At 42.5% G+C, this 13189-nt stretch overlaps 1 protein-coding gene across 3 annotated transcripts in view; it reads left to right on the top strand.

Moving 5' to 3' along the window:
• Positions 1 to 13189, top strand: part of ADGRV1 (adhesion G protein-coupled receptor V1) — a 447886-nt gene that overhangs the window by 187264 nt on the left and 247433 nt on the right. For all 3 annotated transcript variants that reach the window (XM_050943853.1, XM_050943852.1, XM_050943851.1), the window contains 5 exons: positions 317 to 559; positions 7096 to 7503; positions 9023 to 9207; positions 10186 to 10435; positions 10632 to 10771. In XM_050943853.1, the coding sequence (XP_050799810.1) occupies positions 317 to 559; positions 7096 to 7503; positions 9023 to 9207; positions 10186 to 10435; positions 10632 to 10771 (1226 nt within the window). The remainder of the gene's footprint in view (positions 1 to 316; positions 560 to 7095; positions 7504 to 9022; positions 9208 to 10185; positions 10436 to 10631; positions 10772 to 13189) is intronic.

A 13189-nucleotide genomic window follows, 5' to 3' on the forward strand; every position in this document is an offset into this window, starting at 1 on the left:
GTCTTCTGTCTCACAGCATCCCAGAGGCACATCATATGTATACGATATGTTGTTAGGCTATTGTGTGAGATTATATGTGAAAGACCGTAAGACTCTTTGCCTACTTGTTCCATATTGGTGTTCGCTGAAATGTTATCCCTTTTGGGGTAGTACTTTATCTGCCTTATAATATCTTTGAAGCCAATGAGTAATTCAGTGGGGAGACTGTATAATAACAGGAGAACTTTTTCAAGAAGTATGGAATTTATTCTTTACTGCATACTCCTGTTGGAATCAGTGGACATTATAATGATCTTGAATTCTCACTTGTTTACAGGTACCTGAATTTGAAACTTATTTTTTTGTTGAGTTGTATGAAGTAAGCTCAGGAGCAGCATTAAACAGCAGTGCCAGATTTGCCTACATAACTGTTCCAGAAAGTGATGCTGCTCATGGCCTAGTATATTTTGCTGTGGGATCTCGTCTGGCTGTGGCTAATAAAAAGACCACTTTAATCAGTTTGCAGGTGGTTAGAGACTCCAGTACAGCATTAACCATCTCAGTTAATTATAATATGCAGGTAAGATTGTGTATAATATCCTCATTTATTCTCTGAAGCATAAGCAAGTAAGTTTAGCCCTGGTTTACTTTATCTAGGAAAAGCTCAAGTGTCAAATGTTTACAGCAGCGGTCATAACTTAGATAAGTCTAGCATATTTTGTTTCCTGTTACTAAAATTATCTCACTTTGGTCTGTTTTACCAAAAGTAATTTTGTGCAGGGTAATTCCAATAACCTCAAGAACTATGGTCATCCTGAAGTATTGAATAGGTCATCACCATTTCCACTCCCTGCTAAAGCTTTTCCTAGGCTTTAGCCTCCTCCCTTTAAAATGTGGATTCTGCCACAGCAGGTATAATCATTTGTATCCTACCAAACGTGTGATTTCCTCTATTATGTCCATAGAATATTTAAAAGAAAAGAGAGGGCATTTTCATAGACGTCTAATCCATATTTCAGTTGGTTACAGTTACTTAAGTCCAGGCAATATTCTTGAGCCATTGAACTTAGAAAGTATCTATTTTTTTATTGGGGCAGCAATTCTTCTTTGAACTGCAAAAACATACTGCTAATCTATTTCCCCAATAGATGATATCAGTCCTATGCATTTGTTTGTGTGTTCATCATATAGCCTTATACTAGTTGCTGGTCTGTTGTCTTAAAAATAATAATAACCCTATTACTGCTGACAGCTGATGGAGAGTCTCCTTTAGCTCAAGTGACAGGTACTATGCACAACACTGTACAGTTATCTAGGCACAGTTCCTACTCCTCTGTGGATCCTCAGCCAGGGGTGCTCCGTGCCGCCGACCAAGCTTTCTGAAGGCTGTCATCTGCTTCCTGCTCAGTCTGGAACTGTTCCCTTGAGACTGGAGACACCAGTTCCTCCGTAGACTGTGGACTTGGGCTTGGTCCTCTGGAAGCGATGTAGGTGATGGGTTTGTTTTTGTTGATGGTGAACTGCTCTCCGCTGGTGCACTATGCGATATTTCAGGCTCCAGCTGAGCCTCTTGGATAGGGTTGTCTGCTGCTTCTGCCAATTCAGGCCCTCTGGCGTTGGGGTTGGAGATGGGTTTGCAAGCGCTGGCGTCAGTGCTGGCAATGGTTCTGGTGCTAGTTGCTTTTCCAGTTCCGGTTCTGGGACTGGATGCACTGTGGCTGTTGCCGTCGTTGGCAGGGGATCCGGGTCCACCACCTCTGTCTGGGTCTCTGGTAACACAGACGGGGCCCTTGTGGACGGCTCAAGAACAAGGATGGGTCTGGAAGCTTGCCTGGCTTGGCTGCGTGTAACCATTCCCACCCTCTTGGCCCGCTTCACCTGGTTGGCCAAGTCTTCCCCCAGTAGCATGGGGATGGGATAATTGTCATAGACTGCAAAAGTCCACATTCCTGACTAGCCTTTGTACTGGACAGGCAGTTCAGCTGTAGGCAAGTCTACAGATTTTGACATGAATGGATAAATTGTTACTTGGGCCTTTGGGTTGATGAATTTGGGGTCCACTAAGGATTGGTGGATAGCTGACACTTGTGCCCCTGTGTCTCTCCACGCGATAACCTTCTTTCCGCCCACTCTCAAAGTTTCCCTTCACTTCGAAGGTATTTGAGAGGCATTTGGGCCTGGGGATCTTTGGTGTGATGGTGGTGTAATGAACTGCACTCGGTTGGGGTTCTTGGGGCAGTTGGCCTTTGTATGTCCCAGTTCATTACATTTAAAGTGGCGCCCAGCTGACTGGTCACTGGGCCGAGGTGGGTTGCTGGAGACTGGTGAGGTGGGACAATAGGGAGTCGGCAGCTTTTCTTGGGTTGTAGGTGGGGTCTTGGGTTGCCCTCGGGTATAGGGTTTATTGTCGGTGTGACCCCTGTGATATTCGCTCCCCTTGATAGTAGCTTTTTTCTTTTCTGCCACTTCCACCCATCTGGCTCCAATCTCCCCTGCCTCGGTTACAGTTTTGGGTTTGCCATCTAGGATGTACCTTTCTATTTCCTCAGGAACCCCCTCTAAGAACTGCTCCATTTGTATTAGGAGGGACAGCTCGTCCAGAGATTTAACATTTGCTCCTGATATCCAGGCATTATAATTCTTTCCAATGTGGTAGGCGTGTCGGGTAAATGACACATCTGGTTTCCACCTTAGAGCTCTGAACCACGGACGGGCATGCTCAGGTGTTAGCCCCATTCTGATTCTGGCCTTGGTTTGAAAAAGTTTATAATCGTTCATGTGTTCCTTAGGCATTTCAGCCTCCACCTCTGCTAAGGGTTCACTAAGCTGTGGCCTCAGCTCTATCATGTACTGGTCTGTAGAGATGTTGTACCCATGGCAGGTCCTTTCAGAATTTTCTAAGAAGGCCTCAGTGTCCTCACCTGCCTTGTAGGTGGGAAATTTTCTGGGATGGGAAACAGTACCTGGAGAAGGGTTGTTAGGGTTGGCTGGAACATCTGGCTTAGCCTTTGCGAATTCCAGTTCATGCTTTCTCTCTCTTTCCCTCTCTTCCATCTCTTTTTCTTTTATCTGTAGCTCTTTTTGTTTCCTTTCTATCTCTCTCCTGTGGGCAGCCTCTTTGGCTTGTTCTTCTCTTTTGTGGACCGCTTCATCCCTGGCTATTTCTGCATTAATTAGTTCCATCCGTCTCTTATGTTCGTTGTCTCTTTCTGTTGCTTCTAGCCTTGCCCGTTCCTGTTTAATGGCTTCCTTGGAACTCATTGTTCCTGCTTTCTTTTGCTGGCTGAACCCTCTGCAGCTTACTGATTTCTTGGTTAACAGAGATTTTCTAACTAGCTATGCCCGAGAGCTAGAAAGAAAGAAAAAACAATTTACTTGTAAATGCCTTCTGCTGGTTGTCTGCTGGCTCACAGCTCGAGCCTCCTTTTACAAAGACCGTTGTTAAAAAACTTAACACCTCTGCCCTCAGGCTGCCTTCCGAGCAGCCAGAAAGGAGAGAAAAAAAAACTCACTGGCTTTGGTTCTTAAAAACAATCCCCTCTAGCCTGCTGTCCAAGCAGCTAGAAAGGAGAGAAAAAAAAATCCTACTGGCTTTTGGTTTTTAATCCCACCGCTGTGCCACCATGTCAAGGTTTTTTTTCCCCAGTTTGAACTTTAGCGTCCAAAAAGTGGGGACCTGCATGGACCCTTCTAAGCTTAATTCCTAGCTTATATCTGATAACGCTGCCATCAGCCAAAATATAGTGTTTGGCACACTTTCTGTTCCCCCAAACCTTCCCTGGGGAACCCAAGACCCAAACCCCTTGGGTCTTAAAACAAGGAGAAATAAACCATCCCCCCTCCTTTCCCCCTCCCTGGGTTACCGAGAGGCTACACTGATCCAAACTCCTTGGATCTTAAAACAAAGAGGAATTAACCTTTCCCCCCACCAATCCCTGGTGAGTTCAGACCCAGTCCCCTTGGGTCTTAAACAAGGAGAAAAAAAATCAATCGGGTTCTTAAAAAAGAAAGCTTTTAATAAAAGAAAGAAAAAGTAAAAATTATCTCTGTAAAATCAGGGTGTAAAATGCTTACAGGGTATTCAGATTCATATAGACTAGAGGGACTTCCCGCCCCCCAACCTGAGATTCAAAGTTACAGCAAACAGAGGTAAAAATCCTTCCAGCAAAATATACATTTACAAGTTAAGAAAACAAACGTAAGACTAATCTGTCTTTTCTAGCTAGTATTTACTATTTTGAAACATGAGAGACTGATTGAGAAAGATTGGAGAAAACCTGGCTGCACGTCTGGTCCCTCTTAGCCCCAAGAGCGAACAACGAACAAAACAGCACAAACAAAAACTCCCCTCCACCAAGATTTGAAAGTATCTTGTCCCCCCCCCGTTGGTCCTCTGGTCAGGTGTCAGCCAGGTTCACTTAGCTTCTTAACCCTTTACAGGTAAAAGAGACATTAACCCTTAACCATCTGTTTATGACAACTATGCACAACATTGTACAGTTATCTAGGCACAGTTCCTGCTCCTCTGTGGATCCACAGCCAGTCCATGGGCTGCGGGGAGGATTTCCCCTAGTTTTTTCCTATTGCATCTGCTTCGCACTTTTCCTGACTACTTGGGCCGAGTATTGGGCGTAGAAGCATGACTGTAAAGAAGTTTTCTCATACTGAAGTATTATTATGCATTGGCTGGTGAACTTTCCTTTCCTTTCGTTTAATAAAAGGCTTTTGACTTTTATTTCATGCTGCATGTGTGTCAGGTTTAACTATAGCAATTGTGTATCTCTGTGTTGCCATGGGTTTGTTGTACAATAGCTGCTCAGTGTATTTTAGTTAAAGTGTATGGTTGCAGGTTTTTGGATTCTTGCTGGGAAAAAGAACATGGATCCCCAATCATGAAGCTGGTAAATGGAGAAGGAATGGCAGCATCACTTCTCATCACATACAGTATGCTTAGGCTAATATAGGTAGCTTGCCTGTTTTGGCATGTATGGTAACACAACTGCTGTACAATCTGGGGTATTGAGCATGACAGAGTACCAAAGTGTGAGGAAAAACCTCTGAGAGAGGAAGTCAAGGGGGAGGCAGGGAGGAGGAGGAGTTCACTGGAAATAGATGTTTGTCTCATTCCCACAATTTCTTTATATTTCCTTGACGCTATTAATTTTTATCACCACTTATTTCCCTGCTTCCTGCTGATTCTGGGAACCCAGTTGGAAGGGGCAAATAAACAGTCACTTCTGTCAGTAATTGGCAAAGATGATGACTTGTTTCCAGAGCAAGTCTGCACACATAAGAAACCACATTGATTTACAATAAGCTGTTTAGTGAAATGAAAATGTTCTAGTTACCCAGTAAAAGTATTTAATTAGTCAGCACTAACAGTACTCAGAAGCAGTACTCAGAAGTTGACATTAAAATCCTTTCTTTTGCATAGGAGGAGCCATTTTGAGGGTTGCCTGAAGGAACCTTTTGTGTGATGATCAAAAGATAATCTCAAAGCTCTATTGTGTTATGAACTTGAATAGTAGCCCAGAAAACTAGTTTCTACTTAAGCAAGGCTTGTTATGTATCAGATCTAGAAATGAAGGTTATGGCATAGGGCAAAAAAGCAAGTTAAAAAATAATTAAAATTCTGTATACTTGATGATAGGTAAAACTGTAATATTTCAAGAGGAAATGAGTCCATGTATCTCCTAAAGCTGGACACATATCTGACTTGCATTTGTATTCTGTAATATTTCTATGATAAAGGTCAAAGAAGAATAGTCTTGTGGATAAACCATTGAACTGGGACTCAGGTGATCATGGTTCAGTTTCTGGTTCTGACACAGCTTCCTGTTGTCTGTGCACATATTTGCCCTCTGTAAAATGTGGATAATTCTTCCCTCCTCCCTGGGGCATTGTGAAGATAAATACATTGTCTGGGAGGGGCTCATATACTGCAGGGATAAACACCATAGAGAATTGTTATTTTTATTGTAGGAAAACCCAGAGGCTCCAGTCAGCACCAGGACCTCCTCATGCGAGGCATTGTTGAGATGCTTGCAAAAATCAATTAAAATTAAAAAAAAACAAACTACTCCTTTCTTTGTGGCCAGAGAGGCTGTTATGATCCTAGTAGGTTTCTGTGGTAGAAAGAGGGAAGACAGGATTGAGGACCTTGTACAATATGGGGGAAACCCCTTAGAGCATCATAGTGTTCTGCTTCCTGCCTGGCAGTGTACACTGGGTATGGAGGGTTGGAGGAGCCAGGGGCAAGAAGGGTAGATCTGAGGAATGGGAAGTGCATAGATCTGAAAGCTGCACTAGTGCCCCTGTTGTGTGATTCACAAGCTGGTTCAGGATTTGCCTAACATTTAATGAATATGTTAATGTGTCTATTTCTGCCTGAGAAAAATTAATCTGACACCTTAATTACCTTCTTCAAAATATCTCCTAGATTCCTTTTGTGACTAGCCTGTAATTTAAGTTTGTGCCTTTTGGTTTGGAGTTTGATATCCCCTCTGGCAGTTGTCTAGAATCATCCTTCTTTAGTACGCTCTCAGAATTTCATTTACCTCAATTGTACCTCAAGCTTTTTGGTGTTTACCTATTTACAACATTTACCTCTCCCCTTAATTGAGTGGCCTTGTTCTGCAGCCACTGAATATGATTAGCACCTGTTGAACTCACCAGGAGCTGCTGGTGAGCAGAAGCTATAGAATTAGTCCCGCTCTTCTCATTGACCATAAACATTACCTTACGTAGTCTTTCCTAATAGCTATAACCCCTGAAGCCCTTTGTCCCAGGTCACTGATGTATTCAACAGCATTCAAGTTTTCACTTCCTTGATTAGTAACAAAGGTGTGTGAGAACTGAGAGACTGTTTTACTTATTTCTCCCTCCTCCCAATTTATCGCAGACCCCATCACGAAGTCTCTTACCTTAAACCATTTTGGTTCAATACAGAATGTAAGTGGGGAGGATAGTCCAGATTATTACCAAATAGGAATTTAATTTTAACAGGTTATATTTACATTTTAAAGAAAAAATGGATTTTACCCATTTAAGTGCACTTACTTTTAAACACACTGCATTATGATGATGTTGCCTAGAATTCTCTTGTTTGGTTTCCAGGAGCTAAAAAGACCTGAAGCTGTTGGACGCACCTTCATATCACCAGCTATTTCAGGACAGGATTTTGCCAGATCTGAGGGCATACTGACTTTTGAACCTGGACAAAGAAATGCTGTACTGGATGTAATGCTGACTCCAGAGACAGGATCCTTAAATCCATTTCCTAAGCGTTTCCAGGTTGTGCTTTCTAACCCCACAGGAGGTGCCAGAGTAGATGATGCATATGATATTGCCAACATCACAATTGTCTCTGATTCAGATGCCCAATCAGTCTGGGGGCTGGCTGACCAATTGTACCAGCCACTTGATGATATCATTTTGAACAGGGTCCTCCAGAACTTAAATGTCAAAATTTCCACAGAAACTACAGAAGAACAGCTCACTGCTGTGATGCACATAATAGATAAGGTAAATATTCATGTGCCTCTTCCAAAATGACTAACGACTTCCATGAGGATGTAATAACTCTTACGGGTTGTGAATATATCAAAATGATAATCAGCAGTAGTGATCCTTTGAGACACACAGTGCTGCAGTTCTAAAAACAGAACTAGTGGAATCCTTGGTAAAGGATTCCAGGAGTCAGGAAAGAGTCTGCCTGTCTGCTATTAGACTAATAATGATGCCTACGAGGAATTAAAAACCAAGCACAAAGGCTAAAATGCAGCCTAAGAATTAAATTACATATTAAGGCTCAGATACTCTGCAAAGCCAAGTTTCCCCCTTGGTGCAGTGGCATCACAGAGCTTACTATGGCTTCTTGATTCTCAGGGTAGGTCTGTGCTGGGGTATGAGCTACTCTAACCACCGCTATGGTTCCCCAGGGACAGTACACCAGCTGGGGACTGCCAGAGAACACCATGCCTCTGTCATGCCCTCTGCAATCCCCTCTTCTTTACACTAGGTCTTGGAGTGGTAGGTTGACATAGGAGCTGAATATTTTGGCACTGCGCTAGCTAAGTGTTTCCCTCAAGAGATGGGTTTTCTTCGCTGGCCAGGTTCGGCTGCTTTCTGGCGTCTTTGTACCTCCAGGGTAGTGCATAGGGGCCAGAATGTACCAGAGAATCTAGCTCTGAGACTCAAAATAGTACATTAATACTGATTAAAGACAACACTCAATTGCATGCAATGGTGGCATTTTGGGAATAGGAGTGGGTAGAGAGCTATTGAAATGAGGTTTTGCTTAGTTAAGAATTTTTGAAAGAACTGTAAATTCCACACAATTCCTTACTAATTTAACTCCTCTTACTGAGCATGCTTTTATTATATACATTTGACAATAGCCTATGTCCTATATCTTGGTGGCAAGAAATGAGAAAAATGAAAACTTCAGAACTAAAACAAGAGAAAATTGAAAATTATACTAAAAGTGGGCTCATGAAGAGAGAACCTAATTAGCAGCATTTACTTTTTAATTCATACTGGCGAGTAGAAAATCTGCCTTTGTTACAATTAATGAAATTACATGTAAAACTGAGTATATCAAAGCAATAAAATGCTGTACTGCAAAAACAAAGGAAAGTTACGGAAAACAAAACAGTACATGAGACACAATTGTATAATTTGTTAAAAAACAATGAATTTCTATTTCAAGTGTGTTTCTAAGGTAGTGCTTCTGTATCTAAATTTCTATAATGCTGGGCTTGAGAAATAATTCTCAGACAGTCTACAACTCCAGTCTTATAATGAGCTCCATACTGTCAGATCCCTGAGATTTTATCAGGATTGGGGCCTAAGATTTTATCAATTAACTTTCCACTTTTGATGATGTTTCTCAGTATATAAATGTAGTTGAGTAATTTAAATATTTAATTTAATTTATCTTCCTGACATAGTTTTGGTATTGTCATAAATACTAGTTCTTGAAAATCAAGGAATGGTTGTTTTTATAATCCTGTAAGTGATACCATTTACTTTCCCGTGTTAGGTAATGGCTGAAGGTGAAAAACAGATGTTCACTGATAAAAGCCGAAATCTTTTCTATGAGATACTCTGTGCTCTTGCTAGCCCAAAGCGCAAGGATACACGGGGCTACAGTCTGCTTGCTGAAGTTACTGAGAAGTTTGCCTTTTCCCTCTTGACTGGAGTAATATGTGGATCACCTGGTGAAAAGTAAATAATTTTTAATTTAGAGAATATGGTAGAAATATCTGACAATAGACTGCCATAGACCTAGCATATATTAGACAGGAGTGCACATTCAGAGCAAATCTGATGAGGACGTGCCTTGGTGTATTACCCATATACAAAGATGTACACCATTCTGCGGTATTCCCTCAAAGCACTGCAGTGGTACCATAGTAGGACGTTGAATTTTGGACTATTACTGCAGAATAGAATACATTGTACAGGATACTGTTATATATGGAAGGCATGGGACTAGGAGTCAGGAGATTTGTGGCCTAATTCTACAAGATGCCTTGGCCCCCAGCTGCGTACTATATAGGACCAGGCTCATCTATGCTGTGCACTGAAAAAGGGACAGTCCTGTGGAAAAAAATAGTATGTTACCATATAGAGATCAATTTCACCATCTGTAAAATGGGTCTAGTGATACTGACCTCCTTTGTAAAGCGCTTTGAGACTTGTTGATGAAAGGGTTGTGAAGGGCACAGACTTACTAATACTAGTTAGTAGAATAAGTGAGCTTAGAGCTCATGAGCTTCTTGTTCCCAGTCCAGTGCACCATGTTCTAGGCTAAAGGGTGAAAACAGGAGCATTCATTTTGTCTGTGACCCATCTATAGGTTCAGTATAATGTGGAATGCCAGTGGAATGTGGACGGGTTTCAACAGCAAGCTGTATTGAGCAAAATACAGAAGGGAAATCTATAATCTATCCCTTTCTGAATTTAATTTTCCTGAGGACATCAAAAAGCACCTCACTGGCCCCGTGGCTTCCCTTCCGTCAAACGTCAAAGTCTGACTATAAACCACAGAGGCAATAGAGCTCTTATTTAAAAAAAATGAAATTTTAAAACTTTCATTATAAAGTGTATCCTAACTACAGGAGTCACTACACTCACTGTAATGAATGGATAAATTACTGTTCCACTTATCGGATCTCTCTTTCTTTTTTTTTTGTTCAACAGAGGCAAAACCATCCTTGACAGCTGCCCATACATTGCAATAATGGCCCACCACTGGTACCCTCAGCAAATCAATGGACACAAATTTGATGGAAAAGACGGGGATTCAATCAGATTTCCTGAGCGCCTGTTGGAGGTCTCCTTTGCCTCCTCTCCTCCTAGAGATGAGAACTGTAAATTTGTACAGTTTACAGAATACAGCAGCCAACAGTGGTTTATAACTGGTGATAAAAGAACTGCCCTAAAGAACAAGGTATGAAAATGTGGCAGCTTCTTTTTATGGGATTTGAATGTAAGTTTCAGTTATTAATCTTTGGTCAAAAGATGTTTAATATCTGTAGTGTATCATAGTGTGTGTCTGTGCATGTAGATGTGGTGTAATTATATTTATGCATTGACCACTGAATTTTAATTTTGAATACATATTTACCTTGTTTATTCTATCTTAGATTTTTTCAATGAGTTTGAAGGGTCAGAGTTCATATCCATTGAAAGACAACAATGAAGTTATCTACCGGATTTATTCTGCAGACAGTCGGATTGTTCCACGTAAATCTCTGTGCCTCCTTTGGAATCAGGCTGCAGAAAGGTACATTTTATAAATTACAATTTAGCTTTTCCGTTTCCATAATAAATCTGTGTGTACATATGTATGGGGTAATTGTGTTCAGGTTGCCTTATACTTTCTATTGAAAAATAATTTTCATTTTCTTAAGAGTTCTAGCTACTCCATGGTTTGCTGCAAGAACTTATAACTTGACAAGGGGACAGAGAAGTATCTTTTGACGGTTTATGAAAATCCATTCAAATTTGGTCAAAATTTTCAACTCCTATTTGTATTTTGCTCAGTATAATTTGTTCTTAGCTTGCTGTCAAAAATCCTGACCACTCCATTAGCACTGCACATGCAACACCCTGATGTCTTGTTCCATCATGCCACAAAGAATTGTTGTGGGGGGGACATAGACAAAATAGCTCCCCGTCTCCTGCTTTTCTTCAGGAAAACGGCCATTAGTTTATGGGAAGGTGCACTGGACTGAGAGCTGGGAGACCATACCTTTCAGTTTCTTTATTGCTCCGGTATTAATTACTCTGTGTCCTTTATAGTTTCTATAAATGAGCAAGAGCTCAAACCCCACTGAGAAGCTACAGAAATTGGGAATACATCCCACATCTCTCATGTGGCCCAAAGTCACGTACCCATACTTATTCTCAGAAAGAATCTGCTAACGCTAAATATTTGGTTATGTTATTTTATAAAAATGGAGCTATTAATGAATATGTAACTCAGTACTGTTCTTTGAGTGGTTGCTCATGTTTAGTGCTTTGTAGGTGAGTGAATGCCTTGCACATGGTTGCTTGGGATTTTTTCCCTCAGTGATACCTATCGGGTGGCTCGAGCACCTTCTGCTGCCGCGTGCCACTGCATGCAGTTATAAAGGGTGGAGCCATCCCCAGCCCTCCTCAGTTCTTCTTACCACCCATAAGGATTGATAACGTGATTTCAGTCTTGCTATTGCAAGTTCTTCCCTGCTTCCTTTGTAAATTGTACTCGTTTTCTTAGAAATAGTAGTTGGAGCTTTAGTCATAGTTAGGTAATATTAGTTTAAAAGTTTCAGTTTTAAGGTCTTTAGTCTGACCAGTTTAAATTTTGGTACTACTACTGCTACTGGAGCCATGCCTCAGTCTCTGGGGCTTAAATCACATTGTTGGTATAGCAAACTGATGCCAATGAGTGACATACAACCCAGCTGTCTAACATGCTTGGAGGAGTCCGTGTAAGAGACAAGGAGGTAAGCCTTGCTCAAAAAGGGACAGAATGGCCAGACTTAAGTGTTTTCTTGTGGAGGCAGTGCTCCATCCGCCTTTTGGCTCCATCCCATTCAGAATGGACACAGGGACTGTGCGGAGGGCTCTGTGCAGACCTTCTATGCGGAGTGCTCCACCCAAGTTATCTGAGTCAGCTGCTCATTCTCTGTCACTGGTGCTGAGGAAGAGGCACAAGGCTTGTGGGAACTCGGTACCTTTCTTGGCAAGATCATAAGTATCAAAGCCTCCTAAAGGCAAATAATTTTGGGGTGGACTCTGAGAGGTGGCACTCCTCGGAATACTCTCTTCATCTAAGAGTAGAGATGACCCGTGGGTACGGTGAATTGGGGTGACTGCCACAGGGCCTGCACTTTGGGGGGCCCTGCAGGAGGTGGCAGGAAGGTGAGGTGGGAGGCGAGTGGGCGAACAGGGAGGCAAGCAGCAGGTGGGGGGCAAGGAGGAGCCCCCCTACCAGAACCTCCTCCACCCCCAGTGCCTCCTGCCCGCTGGTGGTCCCCACCAGTCAGCGCCTCCCCCTCCCTCTCAGCGCCAACCGCGGATCAGATGTTTTGCAGTGTCAGGAGACGCTGGGGGACAGGAGGGAAGAGCGAGGGTACAGCACGCTCAAGGGAAGGGGTGGGGTGGGGGTGGGGCTTTGGGGTCAGGGGTGGAGTGGGGGTGGCGCATGGGCAGAGCCAGGGGAGAGCACCCCCTGGCAGATTAGAATCTCAGTGCCTAAGTCCTGGGCCACACACGCCCGTAGGGATGGCCCTGTCTAAGAGCTTAGGGTCGTTGATTCCAGAACCTGTGCCAAGTCCTTCAAGACCAATCCTTGATGTGTCTGCTGTACCTTCTTCAGTCTGTCTTCTGGAAGAAACGCAAGGCCAAGAGATACTACCAGCTGATGTACATACTGCTTACGCTCTCACTTTCTCCATACCATGATACTGCAGAGCTGGTGTTCTTTTTCTTGTTTGTTCGCTGGTCCCACTTTGATTGGTTAGCATGTGTTTGGTCCTTGTCACACCACGCAGCCAAGTATATGACCCATAGTGATTAATGGTGTGAATCTTGCTAAGATCTACTTTGTTTTATTTCATTTTAAATATAATGGCCAAATTAAACTACTCCTTCACTGGTGTAAGCTTTTACTTTTTGTGAGCGGAGTGGCTGCAGCAGACTATGGATTTAGCCATTG

The sequence above is a fragment of the Gopherus flavomarginatus genome, chromosome 3 (assembly GCF_025201925.1).
Source record: "Gopherus flavomarginatus isolate rGopFla2 chromosome 3, rGopFla2.mat.asm, whole genome shotgun sequence".
Taxonomy (NCBI): Eukaryota; Metazoa; Chordata; order Testudines; family Testudinidae; genus Gopherus; species Gopherus flavomarginatus.